The sequence below is a fragment of the Myotis daubentonii genome, chromosome 12 (genome assembly GCF_963259705.1).
Source record: "Myotis daubentonii chromosome 12, mMyoDau2.1, whole genome shotgun sequence".
Lineage (NCBI taxonomy): Eukaryota > Metazoa > Chordata > Mammalia > Chiroptera > Vespertilionidae > Myotis > Myotis daubentonii.
In genome coordinates, this window is record NC_081851.1 from 67,512,781 (window position 1) to 67,533,512 (window position 20,732).

General features: G+C 44.5%; 1 protein-coding gene across 2 annotated transcripts in view; it reads right to left on the reverse strand.

The window, feature by feature from the left end:
- The window catches only part of PLB1 (phospholipase B1), a 119,616-nt gene extending 99,880 nt beyond the window's left edge, over positions 1-19,736 (reverse strand). For both annotated transcript variants that reach the window (XM_059660227.1, XM_059660228.1), the window contains exons 1-3: positions 19,609-19,736; positions 2,199-2,260; positions 254-326 (exon numbers count right to left, since the gene is read on the reverse strand). In XM_059660227.1, coding sequence (XP_059516210.1) covers positions 254-326; positions 2,199-2,260; positions 19,609-19,663 — 190 coding nt within the window. In that variant the 5' untranslated portion in view covers positions 19,664-19,736. The remainder of the gene's footprint in view (positions 1-253; positions 327-2,198; positions 2,261-19,608) is intronic.
- Positions 19,737-20,732: the final 996 nt, after the last annotated feature.

Consider the following 20,732-nt stretch of genomic DNA (forward strand, 5'->3'; position numbering starts at 1 on the left):
GTTCCCGTAACACTGTCTGGTGGGTGCTCCTGGAGGCTGCCCTCATCAGCCAAGCCACTGTGGGGTCCTGTTGGTTTTATCTCTGACTGGTGTGTCAGACTGTGTCCCACAGTAGAAATAGATGAGGGGGAAAGGAGAAGGTTTGAGGGACTAGGGATGGGAAAGAGGAAAGACTTAAATCACCAAGGTACAAGAGAAGTAGGGCTGGAGCCTCTGTTGGCCACACCAGAGTCATGGCTCAGGGGTCACATACCTGACTCAGAAGGCACGTTGGGTCCTGACTTCTTTGGGTTGCATACAAATGGAACACTCTTCAGGTTTTGCAACTGAAATCAAACATCAGAAACATCAACTGCCTTGAATGGAAACACTGCAGGTCCTGAAGCCTGGTGTAGAAATGAGCATGTACTTGTTCTATCTAGAGTCAAAGTCCAGAAGCAACAATTGTCCACAATCATGGTCTTACTAATCCCATACCGTTCACCTAGTACAGTGGTCGGCAAACTGCAGCTTGCGAGCCACATGCGGCTCTTTGGCCCCTTGAGTGTGGCTCTTCCTAAGCCTTAGGAGTACCCTAATTAAATTAATAACAATGTACCTACCTATATAGTTTAAGTTTAAAAAATTTGGCTCTCAAAAGAAATTTCAATCGTTGTACTGTTGATATTTGGCTCTGTTGACTAATAAGTTTGCCGACCACTGACCTAGTACAAGGGGACATGTGTTTTTCGATGATTTTAGCAGGTGGTAGGTAAGGGTGCCTCCAAAAAGTGGGATGGAGAAAAGGGGAGCATAAAAATCAATTCTTGAGATGATGACAAAGTTCTGGAGGTGGACAGTAATGATGGTTGCGCAACAATGTGGATGTACCTAATGCCACTGAATGATACATTCAATATGATTAAAATGGTAAATTTTATGTCATGTACATTTTACCACAATAAAAAATAAATAAGATAAAATGAATTAAGAAGATACCCACTGTGCCTAGACTAAAAGACTTTTGAAAATCCATCTATGATATATTTATTTGTATTATCTACTTTCTCTCATTTAATTTGATGATTTACACAAAAGCAGGTAGTTGGAACACTATGTTTATATGCTGCTGGAAACTGGGTAAACTTGAAACTGGAGACTCGAGTCTCCAGATTGGCGTGTCCTGAGCCCAGAGGGCTCCTGAGAGCAGAGGAGGGGCTGGGTGGCCAGTGCTCGGGTCCTCAAGGCCACTCAGGCCTCCTCAGATGATCCCAGGAGTCCAGAGCATCTGCTTCTGTGAATCACATGAATGGCTTTGGGAAGGGAGATCACATGTTTTCTCCCCAGAACTGAAAGTGGCAGAGGAAATACGGCAGGTCCTTAAATAAAGTCATTTCACTCAACTTCTAATGTGGATGAGATGCCATAGAAATTTAACTCTTGTCTATAGCAATTAGTCTCTGGTAAGACCGGTTTCATTACAGGTCGTTTCACTGCAGAACCTATCAACGATGTTAAGTGAGGACTCACTGTACTCCAACAGGGGGAAAACGTGCAGTAAATGAGTTCCTTGGCCACATCTCTCACTATCACAAGACACAAGTTAATTCCTCTTGAATTACTGATTGCAGTAAGAGATAAAGCATTTACTCTCAACTCTTATCTTGTGGATGTTCTGGGAAGACCTAACCCAGATGCCTTCAGATAACTCACAGCATCTGCTTCAAGGTTCATAGAGATAACAGCCCATTTATAACGCATTCTGGACACTTCTGGGAACCACCCACTCGGTCTGCAGGACTGATGAGGCCCAAATTCCAGAAGATACAGTCATGCTGCCCTTGGCCTGCCTGGCAGCCAGGCTATCCCTGGGGGCAGCAGCTAACGCAGCTCATTCCCTCAGGGCAGGGACCTGCCAACTTGCATCAAGACTTGGATTTATGACCGGTCAGTGTGGCTCAGTGGTTGAGCATCGACCTGTGAACCAGGAGGTCATGGTTCTACTCCCGTCAGGGCACATGCTGGGGCTGCGGGCTCGATCCCCAGAAGCGGGCATGCAGGAGGCAGCCGATCAGTGATTCTCTCTCATCTTTGATGTTTCTTTATCTCTCTCCCTCTCCCTTCGTTTCTGAAATCAATAAAAATATTTTTTTTAAAAAGACTTGGATTTACCCACTGGAAGAGACCCCTTCATCCCTCAAAGAGGACAGAGCCCTTACCTCTGGCCATAGCTGCTCTTCCAGTGTATTCTCTCCAGAGAAGGAATGGGCCTGGGTGATCCCTAAAATAAAGCAAAAATAGTTCAGGTCATTTATCTGGAATTAACTTCCACCCAGATTTGTACATTGCCTGATTTTCCTCCCAGCCCTAGCTGTGTGCCCAGCTTAGTAACATCCCTGTGTTAGGAAAGTCTAGATTCCATTCCTCCAACAATCACCTCCATTGTTTGGAACACCCTACTTCCGTTAAGGCAGCCGATTAGAGCAGAATCCCCAGGTTGAACCGCGAAAGTGTTATCTGAGAGGGGTCAGCAATGACCCTATATCGTGCATAGGCACATCACAGCAGATTCCTTTTTGGCTCCTTAGCAAAAGGCAGAACTCTCGAGGAAGGTCATGTTGGACAAATAGCTGTGTTGTTTGGGGAGCCCGGACAAAGCAGGGAGGTGAAGGCCATTCTGGAACAGTCTCACCAGCGAAGTGAGCTTAGGAGAAGAGCTCCTCCAGGGATTCCCAGCAGCCACGACTATGCATAATGGCTGGGCAGGGGCTGTCTTGAGGGGTCTTGCTGAATGCAGGTGAAGGGGCAGAAAAGTCAGGTAGTGAGATGGCAAAGATACTATCCATCCCAGCTTACTGTGGGGCAGTCTTTTAAAACATTTTTTTTTTTTTAGTTTTAAAGAATAGACTTATTCTAAGTGTACAAATTAATGTGTTTTCTCATAAAGCATTGACCTTTTAAATATACAAATAATAGTATAGTACAGCACTCTAAATATAGAAACAAAATAATCACCCACAGTGCCACTACCCCTACAACCAGAAGTGATGTCATGTGCTGACACTCTCAAGTTCACCATCGGGCTCCGATCAGGCACACTTTTCATTCAGTTGTAGTTAATGCGGATGCAATTTTGTTCCTGCAAACTCCCCTTAATAAGCATTTTTCATGTTGTTACATAATCATGATGCATTTATGATACTGATGTGAATCAGAGATCTGGTCCCTTGCTTCCTCTGACTTCTCCCACCCAGTTCCCTGCTCTGGACACCATGTAAGGTCATACCATGTAAGGTCCTACCGTGTAAGGCCCTACCATGTAAGGCCCTACCATGTGAGACCCCAAAGGGCATTGGGCAATGCCAGAGGGTGGTCTGACTTGGGGAGCAAGGCTGAATTTCTTTCCACCCCGGCCTTCTTCTGCAGCTTTACTTGTTGACCCTGAAAAGAAGTGATCTGGAGTTTGATGAGGAGCAAGAGTGTCCACTGGGAGGTCGGGCACTGATTTCTATGCTGGAGCTCATAACAGGAGTGATGGCTGTTGCCTGTCCACAGATTTCAGTGACCCTTTTGAAATTCCCAGAAGAAGGCTTCTGGGCAGAAAGAGCCACATGATGGGAAGGCGCCGAGGTGTGGACAAGCACAGAGCCCTGGGAAAGGCTGAGCACAGGGTTTGTAACTGGAGGGGAGAGGGAGGGGAGGCGGGTAGATGAGACAGACAGACAGCAGAGGGGCTGTGGATCTGCAAATGCCAGGCCACTCCATGCAACAGCAAGCCAGGAGCGGTCTTTGAAGAGATGAGTGCTAAGGCGTATTTCATGATCACCACTTGGTGTAGTGAGGCAGATGAATTAGCTGGGCAGAGATTGGAGACTATTTTGGTAACATTCTTTTTAAGCCAGGATAATAATCTGTATGGTAGCCAACACTTACATGAAATAATTCATGGAACCTAACGACCCTATGAGCTAAATACCAATAATCCCACTTTAGTGATAAGGGCCCAACAAGGTTCAGCAGCATTTTAAAGGTGACACAGTTAGCAAATGATGATGGCAAGATTGGAAATGGGCAGTCTGGTTCATGGGCCATGCTCATAACCAATGAGCCAAGTCTCAGCCCAACTCTAGACCCGGGCCCAGCAAACGTTCCCCGTAAAAAGCCAGGTAGTCAGTATTTTAGGTTTTGCAGATCATACGGACTCTTTCACACTCACTCAGCTCTGCTGTTGCCGTGTAAAACCAGCCACAGGCAATATGTAAACACATTCACTTCATTTATGAAGAGTAAAATTTGAATTTCATAAAATTTTCATGTGTCACGAAATATTCTTTTTAAAATTGTCCCCCGTTATAGAAAAAGTAAAAGCCTTGTGAATGTCACCAAGCTGGTTTTGAAGTTTAATAGCCAACAGAGAGTGGAAGGAGGAGAACAGTCGGAGGACTGGCACTACGAAACTGCCAGACGTAGTCTCCGGCCGCAGGAGTCGAGAGTGTGATATTGGCAAAGGAGCAGACAACTAGACCCAGGAACAGCCTGGAGAGCCCTGAAAACCCACATGAATAGAGTGAACCGATCCTTGACAAAAGAACAAGATCAATGCAATGGAGAAAAGATGTCTGTTCGGCAAATGGTGCTGGAACAACTAGACATCCACGTGGAAAAAGAAATGAATCTAAAAATGTCAAAACCATTCTCGGCTCACAGGTCCTACAAAAACAGGCGGAAGGCTGACTCGGGTGCACGGGTCCTTGTTTGCCAACCAGTGCCTGGTCTAGGCTGCGACAGAAAGCGGTCATCAAGGTGAATGGGAGGGTGGCGTCTCATGGGCCGTAGCCCTTAGCCCCAGGGACCCCAGGGAACCCTGGGACTGGCCTCTATTACCAGGCTGCTGCCGCCGCCACACTTCTTGCCTGGGCTTTGCCAGGACCTTCACAGACAGAGGAACACAGATGCCAGCAGCCAACTGTCCCCTGGTCTGAGACACGTCCCATTCAGCACCTCTCATCCTCCAGGCTTCGGACTGAGCAATAAAAGACTGCCCCTCAAAGAAAGCCGTTGGTCCCCTGAGGTATGTAGTTTTCTTATAAAAAAGGTTTTTATGATAGCGAGCTTACTCAAAATTTACAAATTTTAAATGAAATAATACAAGCAGAAAAAAAATGAAATAATACAAGCAGAAGATCTAGCCCACTGCCTACGCAAAGTATATATTGAAACAGGTGAATTTCGGTAAACGGTGCTATTGCTTCACCATCAAAACAATCCAGGGAGGCAGCTGTGATTATTAGTATACTTTTATAACAGCAAAAGGGAAAAATTATTTTAGAGAGTCGGGGCTGGGTTGAGAGATCCTATCTGCTGACTCCAGTTCTAAAAGGTTTTAAAGGGGCTCGAAGAGGCTATTTTTGAAGACAGTCGATGGATCCTTACATTTTTTTGCTGCAACTATTCTGAACTATGCTGGGCCTTATTTCTTTCCTCTGCAGACAGTCTCTTTTGCATTTCCACATTGAGGAGCAGGGAGGGAGTGAGGGAGGGAAGGAGGGGAGGGGGTAGAGAGAGATAGAGGGAGAGAGAGAGAGAGAAGCTGTTGAGAGTCATAAATGCAGCAAGAATTTGAGGGGTCCATAGCCAAAGAGAAGTAAAGAGAGTAAGCCCAACAGTTGATGGTCTTTTTACCCTTGAAGCATTTGCCAAATCACAGGCCACAGAGATCAGCAGGTAGGAGGCTGATGAGCTGTGAAGCTTCAGGCAGTTCCACGGAGGTGGGGAAATACTGGAGTTCCAAGCCCGTCAGGAGGAGGGACTGCGGGAAATGTCCTGGGCTTTCTTTCAGCTGGGACTCAAAGAGCTAGAGACCCTGGGAGTAGGGATGCACTTGGAACAGACCAGCCTCCAAAAACACCAAAGCCGGGCTTTCTTGTTTGCTTTAGGTGTTGTTGTTGTTTTAGTTTTCAATTATAGTTTACATTCAATATTATTCTGTATTAGCCTCAGGTGTACAGCATAGTGGTTAGAAAATGATGTACTTTACGGAGTGGTCCCCCCAATATTTCAAGTACCCACTTGGCCCCAAACATAGTTACTATGACATTATTGACTATATTTCCTATTCTGTCATTTACATCTCAATGTGACAATTCTGTGACTACCAATTTGTACTTCTTAATCCCTTCACCTTTTTACTCAGCCCCCAAACCCCCACCCCTCTGGCAACCATCAGTCTGTTTGTTCTCTGTATCTCTGACTCTGTTTCTATTTTGTTTGTTTGTTTGTTTTGTTCTTTAGATTCCACATATAAGTGAAATGATATGGCATTTTCCTTTATCTGACTTATTTCGTTAGCATAACACCCTCTGGGTCCATTCATGCTTTCGCAACAGGTAAGATTCCATTGCGTATATTTGTCACTGGTTCCAGATTAGATTAAGGTGATCTGTCTCTATCTAAACACCTGCCAAAAGCAAACTAAAGCCTTGATGGAAAAAGATAGCAACACCCAGAACATGAAATTATCTTTCTGCTTTTTCATATACAATGCCTGTCATTTAACAATAAAAACAATTCCCAGGAGACAACGCACAATCAACAGAAACCAAGAGAGAAAAACAAAACAAACAGAAAGTGAGAAGTGGCGGGCTAACGTGGGAATAATGGGTAATGCCTGCAGCTTGGGAGCCTGATCTTTTGTTCCCTGTTTGGGATAGAGGTGAACGGATCAGATATTTAGCAGGGAAACCCCGGCCATGAGAACTGAAATATGCTCTCACATATTCCAGGCTGACTGGAAATCTATGTATGTGGTGGAGAAACCTGCAATAGCCCCACATACAAGTAAAGGAATGAGAAATGAGAATTGGCTGCAACTTTGTGTTTATTTTCCAATCTACTCACAGACCAATAAACAGAACCTTACAAATGCTAGGCGTCTGGGCATGACCTCTATCCAACCATTGGCTGATCATGAAGCCATGCAGACCCAGGCATGAGCCCCTAGGATTCCAGGTTAAAAAAATAAATACGAGAAATAATAAACTGGGCATCAGTGGCAGGATAGGTGAGGGAGACTGATTCCACAATTTAAGTCCAGGCAAGTTCCAACGACTCCCAGAAAAATAAAGCTGAATCCAGACTTGCTAAATTTTATTGGATACGTCCAGTTATAAACTAAAAGTTTCTAGAAATGCCTCAAACCTGAAAAGTTAGGCTTGTGCTCAGGAAAAAGAGCAATGAATGGAAAACTGGCTCTGAGTGGGCTCACGGTTAGATTTTGCAAGCCAAGTCTTCAAGGCAGCTATGGGTTGAAAAGAATTTTAAAAATTATGTTCAAAGAACTACAGAAAAACATGTAGACTAAAGACTCAATAAATAGAAGAGATATATATCTTCTTTTACATATATTTACATAGTTATAATATATACTTATAATCAATTCTAGAGCTGAGAAGTGCAATAACTGAAGGATTTACTAGATGGGCTCAGCAACAGAATTAAGATGGCAGAAGAATCTGTAAAAGTAAAGAGAGACCAATAGAAAGCACTTGTCTGAAAAAGATAGAGGGGAAAATAAACAGAGATCTGTGCATACTGTCAAGCATACAAACATACAGGTAATGATTCCTAGAAGAATCAGAGAGAGAAAGAGGCAGAAAAAGATTTGAAGAGATAATGACTTGAAAACTTCTCACATTTGATGAAAAATATTGAGCCATACATAGAAGAAGCTGTATAAAAACAAAACCGTAGGTAGGAAAATCACAAAGAGAATTTTACCAAGACACATCAACTGTAATAAATGTTATGTCTAGGCATAGTTCTAAAGTCAAGGGGGGAAAAAAAATCTTGAAAATAGCGGAAGAAAAGCCACTTTTTGAATATATGAGACCAACATGATGATTAATGGCTGACTCATCGTCAGAAACAATGGAGGCCAGATGACAGTGGAATGACACATTCGAAACGCCAAGAGGAAAATGGTTCTAGAGGGAAACATGGAACAAAGTACAGAAAGAATAAATGTAAAGAGAAATCCAAAATAATAGTGACCGTAAAACCCCACAGAAGCCAGAAAACTAGCCCATAGGGGCAACTCTGTCCACAGCCTATTCTTGTATGGGTCTCTAGATAAAAGCTGCTTTTACATATTTAAAAGGCTTGGGGGGAGGGGAGGAGAAGATGGAAAGAAGAAGAATATGTGATAGAGACCATGTATGATCCACAAAACCTAAAATATTTACCATTTGGCCCTTTACAGAAAAAGCTTGCCAACACCAATATAAATAATAAAAATAATACAGTGTGGAGTTTAAAATATATGAAACATTGCTGTGTGAGCAGATTTGGCTGGAGTAAATGGAGTTACACTGATATTAGACTTTAATAACTCAAGGATGTATGTTGTAATCTTAAATGCCAAAATAACAAAAAAATCTATAATCTGTGACCTAATATTGTTGAGTAGGGTAGTGGAATTGAAGCAAAAAAAAAAAAAGAATAAAGGAGAAAAGATCATAGAACAGGTAGGATACACTGAAAGTGTTAAATAGTCAGATCACTTGGGAAAATCAGAAAAGAGATGCTAAGGGGAGGTGTCTGACACATGGTAAAGATGCAGTAATTGCTAGTTATGATTATTATAATTCAGTGTCAGAGAGATGGTTAGCATAGACCAGTGGTGGCGAACCTTTTGAGCTCGGTGTGTCAGCATTTTGAAAAACCCTAACTTAACGCTGGTGCCGTGTCACATATAGAAATTTTTTGATATTTGCAACCATAGTAAACAAAGACTTATATTTTTGATATTTATTTTATATATTTAAATGCCATTTAACAAAGAAAAATCAACCAAAAAAATGAGTTCGCATGTCACCTCTGACATGCGTGTCATAGGTTCGCCATCACTGGCATAGACCATTTTTCAGACCCTTCCCAGCTCATATTCTGGGTTTTCCTCATAGAACTATATAGTTCATGTTTTCAGCTTGAAGATCTCGATCATCCATGATTAACTGACTGCCCTGGGGTGTCACAAAGAGGCTCCCCCTGGAATCAATGTTAATGTCCAGATCTGAAGACCCACATGGAAACTTCAGACCCCTTGGTCCTGTCCCCACTGAATCCTGGAATGGCATGGGCCCTCTCTCCGGTTCTCTGCTTTCCACCAGGTAAATGGGAAGAAAGTTTCTTGCCTATTCCTGCAGCACCCTCAGGCACTGTGGGAAAAATTGTCAAAGCACCTGTGACCTGACTGAACCCAATCCAGGAATCCCAAGGGAATTTTTCCCTTTTGGAAGGCTGTTTTAGCCCAAGCTCGTGGATCTATGAAAACCTGAGAGCTCTCCAAAAAAATCCCACCTCCATAAGGTCAGTAAGGGAAAAAATATGTGCTTTTCCACCCTGATGGGCATGAGAGAGAAAGACATCTGCGCACACTCTAAGAGACGGGCTTGGCTAAGCTCAATCACCCGCAGTGGATACAGCCACCACGGAGGGCCTGGAGCTGACAAAGGGCACTTAGAGCTTCGGTCCCTGGCTCCCAGAAGTCACACTCCATTCTCCCTCAGGGAAGTGCCTTCTGGAGCTGTGATTCTCAACACATGGCCCGCTGCATAGCCCCACAACACAGAGAAGCAGACTGGGCTGGCCCTGCCATTCTGTGACCTTGATCAAGGGTTCCCCTCACTGAACTTGGACTTCCTCATCTATAAAGTGGGGGTGAGATTGGCTTCCCTTCCTTCCTCATGGGGTTGTCATGAGGATCCAAGAAGAAGAAAGTGCTGTGAACGAGAGGGCTGTGCACATGGGAGGGGTGAATGGTCTCTCTGGATGAAAGGAAGCTGCTCGCCCCGGGCAGTGGGGAGGACAATCAAGGCCAACACATGTGGCCTTCAGTCCACTCTTCAGTGTACATTATGTTCTTGGGCTCTTTGAAAGTGTATAATGTCCTCACAGCAACCCCAAAGAGTAGGTAGATAGGATCCTGTGGGCATGTTTTACAAGCTCAGAGAGGCTAGGTGACTTTCACCAGCTCACACAGACTGAAGGCAGGACCGGCCTTGCACCCCACACTGCACCCACTAAGCAGAGAGCTGTCCTGGTGAGCTGGGAAGGGGAGGGTCCAAGTCAGCCAGTGTTTGTCCCCTGTACTCCTTTGGACTGTGCTGCTGGGCTTTCACTGTCATTCCCATTCGCACCCAGGGCCTTTAAGCTGCTGCTGGCCACCTGTGAGCAGGCACATGACTGTCTGTGAGTGCCGAGTCAGAAGCCATGAGTCACGCCTGGCTGCTGCTCCAACACGAGAATTCCCAGTCTCTGAGGAACACGGGATGTTAGCTTGGGGAGTCACATGCCATAGTCAGTGGAAGGTGACACAGAGGGCCAGCTAGTCTGACCTCTGCATGTTTGTCTGAGAATTCTGGAATGGCTGAGGTGGGCGGGTCTTTGAGGTCATCTCATTTAATACCTCTAGACAAGTCGTGGGCAACTACGGCCCGCGGGCCGGATCCGGCCCATTTGAAATGAATAAAACTAAAAAAAAAAAAGATTATACCCTTTTATGTAATGATGTTTACTTTGAATTTATATTAGTTCACACAAACACTCCATCCATGCTTTTGTTCCGGCCCTCCGGTCCAGTTTAAGAACCCATTGTGGCCCTCGAGTCAAAAAGTTTGCCCACCCCTGCTCTAGACACTAAAACCCAGAGAGGTTCGTAAACTTGCCAGAGACCATTCAGCAAGTTAATAAAAGGGTCATGTGTGGAGCTCGAGTCTCCTTAACCGACTCTGGTATGCTTTCCCCGACACCAGGGCCTTTTTACAAGGTTATAAAAAGGCTTATTAGTATGGATGTTGTTCTATAACCCCAGTTCCCAGCATATGGGAATTTCTTCTGTGGCCAATAGGACTTACACTGTCACAACCCCTGGGTAGACACAACCTCTAGTCCAGTGGTCGGCAAACTGTGGCCCCTTGAGTGTGACTCTTCCACAAAATACCACGTGCGGGCACGCATGTACAGTGCTATTGAAACTTCGTGGCCACACTCAAGCGGCCAAAGAGCCGCATGTGGCTCGTGAGCCGCAGTTTGCCAACCACTGCTCTAGTCTGATGAGATTACAAGAAGCATTAGAGATGATGTGGACAGTGCCAAGCTACCATTCTCTAAATACTCCACGTCTTGTGCTGATGACCACGGGGAGACACCACCACCCATTACAGATCCCATTCCAACCAGAGATCAGTGCACCCTCATGTCTTCATTCACTGATGTCACCCAAGATCCCACAACCACACCCTGTGCCCCTAGATCAGCAAGGAGGCTCTAGGGAGCACCCTAACAGGAAAGAACATACCCCAAGTTGACATGAGTTTTGCTGTTGACTGGCTTTATGACCTCAGACAGGAATGCTTTGCTTTTAGACTGTATTTTCCCCCAACTTCCTCCTGGGGACAACTGAGGCAGACCCAGAACCAGGAAGGAACACGCTGAAGAAGAGGGTCCCGGGTGAGAGTGAACAGGTGGTGCCTGGGCAGCACCTGGAGCCCCAACTCCTCCTACAGTAACATCCTCCCTGACCCCTCCCAGCGGCAGCCACCAAGGGCCAAACGTTAAAGGGGAAGGACCAGGGACCCTCAAAGCCGGGGGTGGGGGGAGTGGGCAGGGATGATGATTGGTGAGCTCCAACCAGAAGGGACTCTCAGGGGACTGTGTGCCCCCTCAGGAAGCTCTCCTCCCGGAGACAACTGGGAACTTCTGTTGGGAAGAAAGGAGCAGTCTCTCACGTCCATGCTTGGCCTTCCCAGAGCCCCGCACACTCGCTGGCCGGCCTCTCCAGGGCTGGGCACACGGATTCACCAGTGTGCTGTGTCTTCCGACTCATGACCTTTTACATCTGAAGCTAACAGACACATCTTGCCCCGAACACCACTTGCTAATTAGGCTACTTCCTGCTGAGGAACCTGTAATAGCCCCCGACTTCCGCTCTAGCAAATTCAAATTCTAGAGTGCTGGGTGACCATGGGCTGGTCACTTTACCTCTTTAGGGTTCCGTTTTTGTCAATGTGAAAGAAAGATTTGGATTAAATCATTTCATAAGTCTCTTCAAACCGGAAGACATGATCATCTCTATTGTTCTCCTTGTCTTGGATTTCAAAATTCCCCTTTATGTAACTCATTGCCTCCCCAGACCAACCGTGCACTCCAGACCAGGCCTGCTCCCTGCTCCTCACACCCATGTGTTGGGCCCCCACTTTGCCTTTGGCAGTGCTGCTCCCCACACTTGCATGTCCTCCTTGTTCCTCTGTGTTTATTTAATCCCACTCAGCCTTCAGCGCTCAAGCGAGTTTCACCTCCCACATGAAACTTCCCCAGCCCACATTCATCTCTCGGTTCTCTGAATCCTGGTGTTTTCATTACAGCTACTTGCACCTATTTTGGTACTTAATTCTGCTCCAGTGATTTTATGCAGATCAGCTCTCTCTCCCCAGAGGGTTCCTTACATTTGGTTTATGATCTACCAGCCGGGCTCAGCCTAACTCCTGTTCTTAGAAGGGTGCTCAGACAGTTGACTGACAGTAGCAAAAATGCAGCTGGATGAAAATGATTGACAATAAAGTCCTAAAAATTTACAAGGTACAGATGACATCCCAGGCAGGCAGGACTCCTGAGCCTCCAGAGAAAATTCCATACCTGGGTGGGGATGCCACCAACTAGGTATATGACCCAAACAAGTCCCCACCTGTCTCTTATCAAAAACTGGAAGGCCTTGGGCCGCCGGAAGTTCTCCAAGATTGTTTCCAACTCTTATGCGGCACGACCACGTTTCCAGAAGGCTGGGCTAGCAACCTCCAGGAAGGAGGAAGGACGCTGCGCCCTTGGAAAACGAACATTGACCAGCTTCCCTGTTCTAATAACAGAAGAGACACTTCTTTGCTCCCACCTCTGGCCTTGCGGTGATGTGCCTGGCAAGGGGCATTGCCAAGGCATGACAACCTCCTGGGAGCTTCTGACCATTTCCAGGAAAACGAAATTCAGGTGCAAGCTGTCTTTTCTTAGAAACGGTGATTTTTTGCTAACTTGCTTTTGCCAATTGCAGTTTTGAGATAATGATGTTTCAGTTTTATAAACCCAGACTTTCAGAGCTTTTCCTATGTGTTGCTTGTCGATGTTAAAGCTTCAATAAAGCCCAGTTGTGATTCTTTCTTCCCTGAGGCTGGACTGTAATGCAGGGTGGTGGTCAAGGGTCCCAGCTCTGGACTCTGACTCAGGACTGAATTCTGACTCCTGTACTTATTAGCTGGATGACCTTGGGCAAGTTAATTGTACATCCCTCGTAAAGGGAAGCTGTTATATATGCACTGTGCTTAATGTGGAGCTTGGCTGTTCAAAAGATCACACCATGAGCTTAGTTTGAAGTGATCCTCAAATGGTAATGTCTTCAGTGCCTGACAGAATGACACATATATATAGTCCCTGAACACAGAAATTTTTATCCTAGGCCTCAAAGAATCTCACAAATAATTTTTTTAAGGAGTTTGAACAGCTTACAACAAAACAAAACAAAATCAAGCACAGAAAGAAACAAGGTATCCAGGAACATTGACTAAAACAAAAATTAGCAGAAAAGAAAAATAGAGCAGAATTAGATCAAAGACTTTGGATACTGAAATTATTAGACACATATTCTAAAACTATGTTTAGAAAAAGATATACTTGAGAGTATTTGTAGGAACACAGAATCATTTAAAAAAATAATATCGTGAACTTAGTAAGTAACTAAATGTAAATTAAATTTGGAAAGTAAAGTCAATTTTCAAAATCTTCAATGATTTTGAGAGCTTCAGGTTTAATAGCAAATTGGACACAACTGAAAGAATAAACAAACAGGGACATATGTCACAATAAATTACTCAGAATGCAGCATAGAAAGGCGAAAAGGTGCTGAAGTTGGAAGAGAAGCTAGAAGACATGGCATATAAAGTTAGGAAACCAACCAACATTTCAGGATACATTGCTAAGTGAAAAAAAATCAAGATGCAGAAAATGTATATAGTAGGTTATCTTTGTGCAAAAATGAAAAAAATAATAATATATTTGTAAAAAGAAACATTGATTAGAAAATATTGAAATTGGTTACCTACAGGGGTGGGTGGGAATAGAATGGAAAGGTGAGGGAAGGGGAGGGGACTTCTCTGAGGTTATCTGTTCACATAGTTTTGATTTTTGAACCGTGTTAATATGTTACATACTTTTAAAAATAAAGTAAAAATCAACAAGAGCAGGAGAAACCTTATAACTGAATACAAACAGAGACAAACTTGACTACATGTCAGAGAACATAACCACACAAAGAAAACAAAAAATTAATGCATGTGATTTTGAGCCAAGTGTTTTGATTAGACACCCTGGTGGGATATATGTAGTCTAAGACAAAGAACTTCATTTGGTGGTGGTGGTGTTACTGCTGTAATAATTCTAAATTATGATGTATGTATCTTAGGATTTGGCAAGTGAGTAAATTTATTGATATTTATAATACTGGCTACACCAACAAATCTGGAATGGGGGAAGGAGACAAAAGACTAGTTCTAACTAAAATTAGAAATGACTGTATGAACTATTTTTTCTTAGCTCTCTCCACCGAGTGGGCTGAGACATAATGACATCCCAGCAGCAATGAACCCCTAGCACCCAGATCTTGGTTTCTAAACAAAATCCCCTACCAATTGGAACCTTGTAGAAATGGCTAATTGCATGGTTGAGATAGAAAAGATACAAGATTAGCTTGAAATAGCTTGTTCCATTAAGTTAAAAAAAAAAAAGTGCTTAAAAAATTGATGGGGCCCTAGCTGGTTTGGCTCAGTGGTTGGAGCACTGGCCCATGGAATGAAGGGTCTTGGATTTGTTTTGAGTCAAGGGCAGGTTGCAGGCTCCATCCCCAACCCAATCAATATGTCTCTCTTTCATCGGTGTTTCTCTCTCTCTCTGTCTCTCCCCCTCCCTTCCACTCTGTCTAAAAATCAGTGGAAAAAATATCCTCGGGTGAGGATTAACAAAAGAAAAAAAGAACTTCTGGGGACACAGGAATCAACTTACAGGAGCTCTCATCAGCCAAATCTGTAATAACTTGAGCATCAAAATATACAATGACAGGACTGGCTTATAACACACTGATTTAGAAAAGAATTTATATGTCCATTTTATATTAAAATGATGAAACATACAACGAGTGGGGAAGAGAAGAGAATCTCTTTTTTTATGGAGGAATTCCAACTTACAATTTTAGAAGAGGTAATAGACATTTTAAAGTCACCAATTTACACTCATGGTAATAATCAATTCAGGCAAGAATCATCAGTGGATGCTAAATACCACTGGGTATAAGAACAGTCACAGGGTATCACAGCATCTCCCTGCAGATAACGTGAGCCACACGGGGGAAGGCACTATACAAGGGAGAAACCTGGCAGACACCACCTTAAACAAATGGTGAAATTTAACATCACCAATTAGGGTATTTACCAACATCAAGTGTATCATCTAATGTGACACAGCTAGGAGGCAACATTATCTGTACTGCATTTCTGCCCTAGAGTTTAATCTGATTCTATCAATAAAGAAATTATTTGGCAAATCCAAATTGAAGTGCACACAACAAAAGCCAGCCTAAATTTTCAATGACACAAAACAAACAAAAAGCCTAACGAAATGTTCTAGATTGAAAGAGATTAAAGAGGCAGAACAAGTAAATGCAATGTGTGATCTTTGGTGAATCTAATAATCAGTGACTGATAAGTCAACTAATTTATTTCACCACAGTAGCAGATTAAAGAAATAAATCATACAATCATCTTAATAAGTGCAGAAAAATATTCAATAAAATTCAACATCCTCATGATTTTTTAAAAACTGTTAGAAAATTAGGAATAAAATAGGGTTTTATTTTTATTTTATTTATTTTTATTTTATTTTTTTGTCTGGGTTTCATAAAGAGTTATCTACAGAACAGTCAGAAGTGAACATCATACTTTCTGACAAAACATTAAACACTTAAAAAAAAACACACACACACCTTTGGAATAAGATAAGAATACCTCCAACCACCACTTTTGTGAAAAATTGTCATGGAGGTACCCGCCAGCACAGTAAGGCAAAAGCTAGAAAAGGTACAGAGATTAAAAAGAGAGCAACAAAACCTGTCATTATTGGCAGGATGTGACTATAGAAAATCCAAAAGAATATACAGATAACATTAAAAATTTGTTTAATTGGGTTCAAAATCAATATATAAAATCAATTTTATTTCTAGACACCAATAGCAAACATTTTTAAATTAAAAATTTAAAAATCTGTTTACCATACAGCGAAAGTCATATGCCTGAGACACATATGCAAGGCCTGAACAGAGAAAATGATAAAACTTTGAGAGGCATTAAAGATATAAGTACATGCTTATGGTTTGGAAAACTCAATATTTTGAAGATCTCTATTTCCCCCAACTTGGTTCATAGATTTCAAAGCAATTTCTATCAAAATCCAAACAGGTTTTTCCTTTGTTTGGTGGAAATTGACACATTGATAGTAAAATTTGTATGAAAGTTTAGGGCCAAGTCACTCCTTAAAAAGAAGGAAAAATAGCCCTCGCCAGTTTTGCTCAGTGGATAGAGTGTCAGACCGCAAACTGAAGGGTCTGAGGTTCAATTCTGGTCAAGGGCATGTAGCTTGGTTGCAGGTTCCCTGGCCCTGGTAGGGGTGCGTGCAGGAGGCAACCAATCAATGTGCGTGTCTCTCTCAGTCTCTCCCTCTTCCTTCCACTCTCTCCAAAAATCAATGGGAAAATATCCTCCAGTGAGGATTAACAACAACAACAACAAAACAAATAAAGAAGGAAAAATAGACTTGTTTTTCCGAATAAAACTTCTATAAAGCAATAGAATTAAGACAACATGCTGTTGGCACAGGGATAGACCAATAAAGCAAATGACCTAATAAAGCAAAACAGAGTTTGAAACAGATGCAGGCACATAGGAATCCTTTATATATGAGCAGAGGCGGCTGGTTAGAGCTGTGCAGAAACAACTGCTCAGTAAATGGAGCTGAGACAAGTAGGCCTCTGCATGCAAAATATGATACATAATTGGGGTTGTCTCTTCCATGGGTCACAAAAGTCAATTTGGATGCATTTAAGACCCGGAAGAGAAAATCAATTCTTAACGTTTTCAGAAGGAAATACAGGATGTCCTCACGATTGCAAGGCAGAAGAGGATTCTCCAATAAGAAGCGGAGAGCACAAACCATAAAGGAAAAGATGAGATACTTTGGAAATAGAGAGACTGAATATACAAACAAAGGCCAGACCACAGCTGACAATGGAACTCCAAGCACCCACACATCTGCAGCAGCCTAGCCCAGAGGCCCGACCACCACCCTCAGCCTAGACCAGTGATGGCGAACCTTTTGAGCTCGGCGTGTCAGCATTTTGAAAAACCCTAACTTAACTTTGGTGCCGTGTCACATGTAGAAATGTTTTGATATTTGCAACCATAGTGAAACAAAGACTTATATTTTTGATATTTATTTTATATATTTAAATGCCATTTAACAAAGAAAAATCAACCAAAAAAATGAGTTCGTGTGTCACCTGTGACACACGTGTCATGGGTTCGCCATCACTGGCCAGACGGTTGGGACTTGGCCCATGACTGCAGTTTCCCTACTTTTGTCCCTGCTTCCTACTCAGGACCAACCTGAGGAAGCCAGATATGTTCCCCAAAGGGATCACCTCAGAGGCCTCCAGCCTCCAACCAGAGCACCCCTGCACCTCCCCCTTCTCACGGTCAAGCTTTCCCACGCCCCTGCCTGCCTTGGAGTCTGCCCATCACACGTGACAGTGGCGGACCCCTTGCTATAGCCACCTCTGAATAAATAGCCTCCATTTGTTCTCATTTGGGTGGTTTTCACTCCCCACCCCCCTGCCCCGAATTAAGGAATTTGCTCGTCTATAGTTCCGTAAAGAGGGTGGAAAGATGAACTTCAGAGTATACGATATCTGCCGTACTTACAACAACAAAGAGCAAGTGCACAGCATGTACAAAAACTCCTAAAAACCAACAAAGAAAGGACAAACCCCTACAAAAATGGGAGGCATGCTTGAACAGGTACTTTATGAAAGAAGAATTCAAATGGTCAACAAACATTTTTTTAAAGAAGCACTGCAGCCTCATTAGCAATTAGGGAATGCGATCACCTGTGCAATAAGTACGGCAGGTATTGCACTCCCACCTCACACCCCACCCAGCTTGCACCCATACCTCACACCCCACCCACCTTGCACCACCACGTCAATGCTCCCCACCTTGCACCCCCCACCTCAATGCTCCCCACCTTGCACCTCCCACCTCAATCCTCCCCACCGTGCACACACAGCTCCAGACTCAGAGGGTGTCTGACTAGTCCAAGGTGAGCAGCAGGACCGGCACTTGCACCCAGCAAGGCCAGGCTGCTGTCCATTGCTTCCTCCTTTCCCCTGTGGCCTCCAAGGAAGTGCTTTCACTCTGGGCCCAGGCCTCTCATCTGGAGGGCTGACATGACACTTTTTTAAAAAAAATATATTTTATTGATTTTTTACAGAGAGAGAGGGAGAGAGATAGAGAGTTAGAAACATCGATGAGAAAGAAACATCGATCAGCTGCCTCCTGCACATCTCCTACTGGGGATGTGCCTGCAACCCAGGTACATGCCCTTGACCGGAATCGAACCTGGGACCTTTCAGTCCGCAGGCCGACGCTCTATCCACTGAGCCAAACCAGTTTCGGCGCTGACATGACACTTTAAAGCCCTCCTCCGTTTAAAGGATTCTGTCTTTCTAACCAAAGGGAGGAGGGGAGAGCCAGGGGTCGGGTGACAAAGGGCACAGAGGGACTGTGGCAGAGGCACAACCTTCTCCTAACCCGTGGCGTCGGTCGGGAGAAACCCAAGCCCTGCCTGGTAGCCCATTCTTCCCATCAGGGCCAACAGCAGTCAAGAATGTGGGCAGTCCTTTAGAATTCATCAACCTGAAATCTGCCTTCCTCTGTCCTTGCAGCCAAAACGAAAGCCATAAATAGGACCATCAAAATGTGCTTATCATTAGCAGTGGCATTTCCATGTTACGGATGAGAAGAAGAAAAAAAATCAAGGTTCAGAGAGGGAACACTTGTCCTAGGCCACGCAGCACAGAGAACGAGAACCCAGGTCTTTGTGACCCTACACCAGTGGTCAGCAAACGGCAGCTGGTGAGCCACATGCGGCTCTTTGGCCCCTTGAGTGTGGCTCTTCCACAAAATACCATGTGCGGGCGCGCACACAGTGTGATTGAAACTTCGTGGCCCATGCGCAGAAGTCAGTATTTTATGGAAGAGCCACACTCAAGGGGCCAAAGAGCCGCATGTGGCTCATGAGCCACAGTTTGCCGACCACTGCCCTACACCATGTCCCTTCTCACCTGCCTCTGGCCCCAGCCCTGGGCACCTCACCGCAGCACTCCAGCCTGTTTGGGCCCAGCTAATGAAAAGGACACATTCCTCTCCTAAGCTCCATGTCTCAGCAATGCGGGCCACCAGCAGGGCCAACCCATCGCAGACTTACCTGGCCCCAGAAGCAGGAGCAGCCCCAGCAGGAAAGCGTGTGGCCGCGGCCCCATGCCGGAATCCTCCAGGTGTCGCGGGTCAGGGGTGAATCGTTTCCGCAGATGGGCTGTCACTCCTTTTATGCGCCTGTTGTCTGATAATGCGCCTGTCATAAATTTTACTGTGTTCACCTTTGAAAGGGGGCAGTGGCGGCTGTAAATGATAAATATTAACATTTAGGCAGAAGATTTCTCAGGGCGGATGGGTCAAAGATGGGCCTGGGCTCCCAGGATGATGGGTGCCCAGAAATTGCCACTGTTGGCATTGGTCTCCACCATGCAGAGAGGTTGGTTTCTGTTGTCCCTCATCCCATAAGCATGGGGTGGCCGGGAATGTTGGCCTGAAGTGCACACCACACATCTGTTGCCTGCATGTTCCATTGAGAGATACAAGCCAGGGGTGAGCCGTGGAACTCATCGGGCAGAATCAGCAGTTTCCTGTGGGCAAACTCAGTGGGAATGCTGGCCTGGGTCTCAACTGGACAGGCAGGGCTGAAATGTAAAGCCCGGGCGACAAAATACCCTTGAGGGTGAGATATCAAGGAGCAAATGCCTTTGGTTAACCTGAGTAAATATATTTAAATCACCCATGCACGTGGCTACCCTTACGGCAGCCAGGCCCAGAGCCTGACTCCTGAGATCTAGCTAGGAGTCCGGAGCTGGTTTCTATTACCCAACCTCAGATCTTGATCTGCCGACATGTTTCTCATACGCTTAAAATCACAGCGATGGCTTGGTTATCTTGAATATAACGTGAAGACTAAGTGGGTGGCTCTTTGTTCCTCACTCCTGATATTAAGATGTCGTTTTCTTTTCTTATCTCCTCGGAAACATGTGGCTTGTGGGTGACCACTGACTGAGCCACAACAAAGGCTCAGCTTCAGAGCAGCACAGAGGTCTCAGGACACGGCAGGAGTGTGTGGGCACCTGATACAACGAGCCCACTGGCCATCAGCTGGTCCTAGAGCCTGGCAGAGAGCAGGACACAGGGAAGGAAGAAGAAAATATCCCCAACTCCAGGTCTGCAGGGGCCAGTTGGGCATAGGTGCTCCTGAACATCTGACACTTATCTTCACTAAACTGC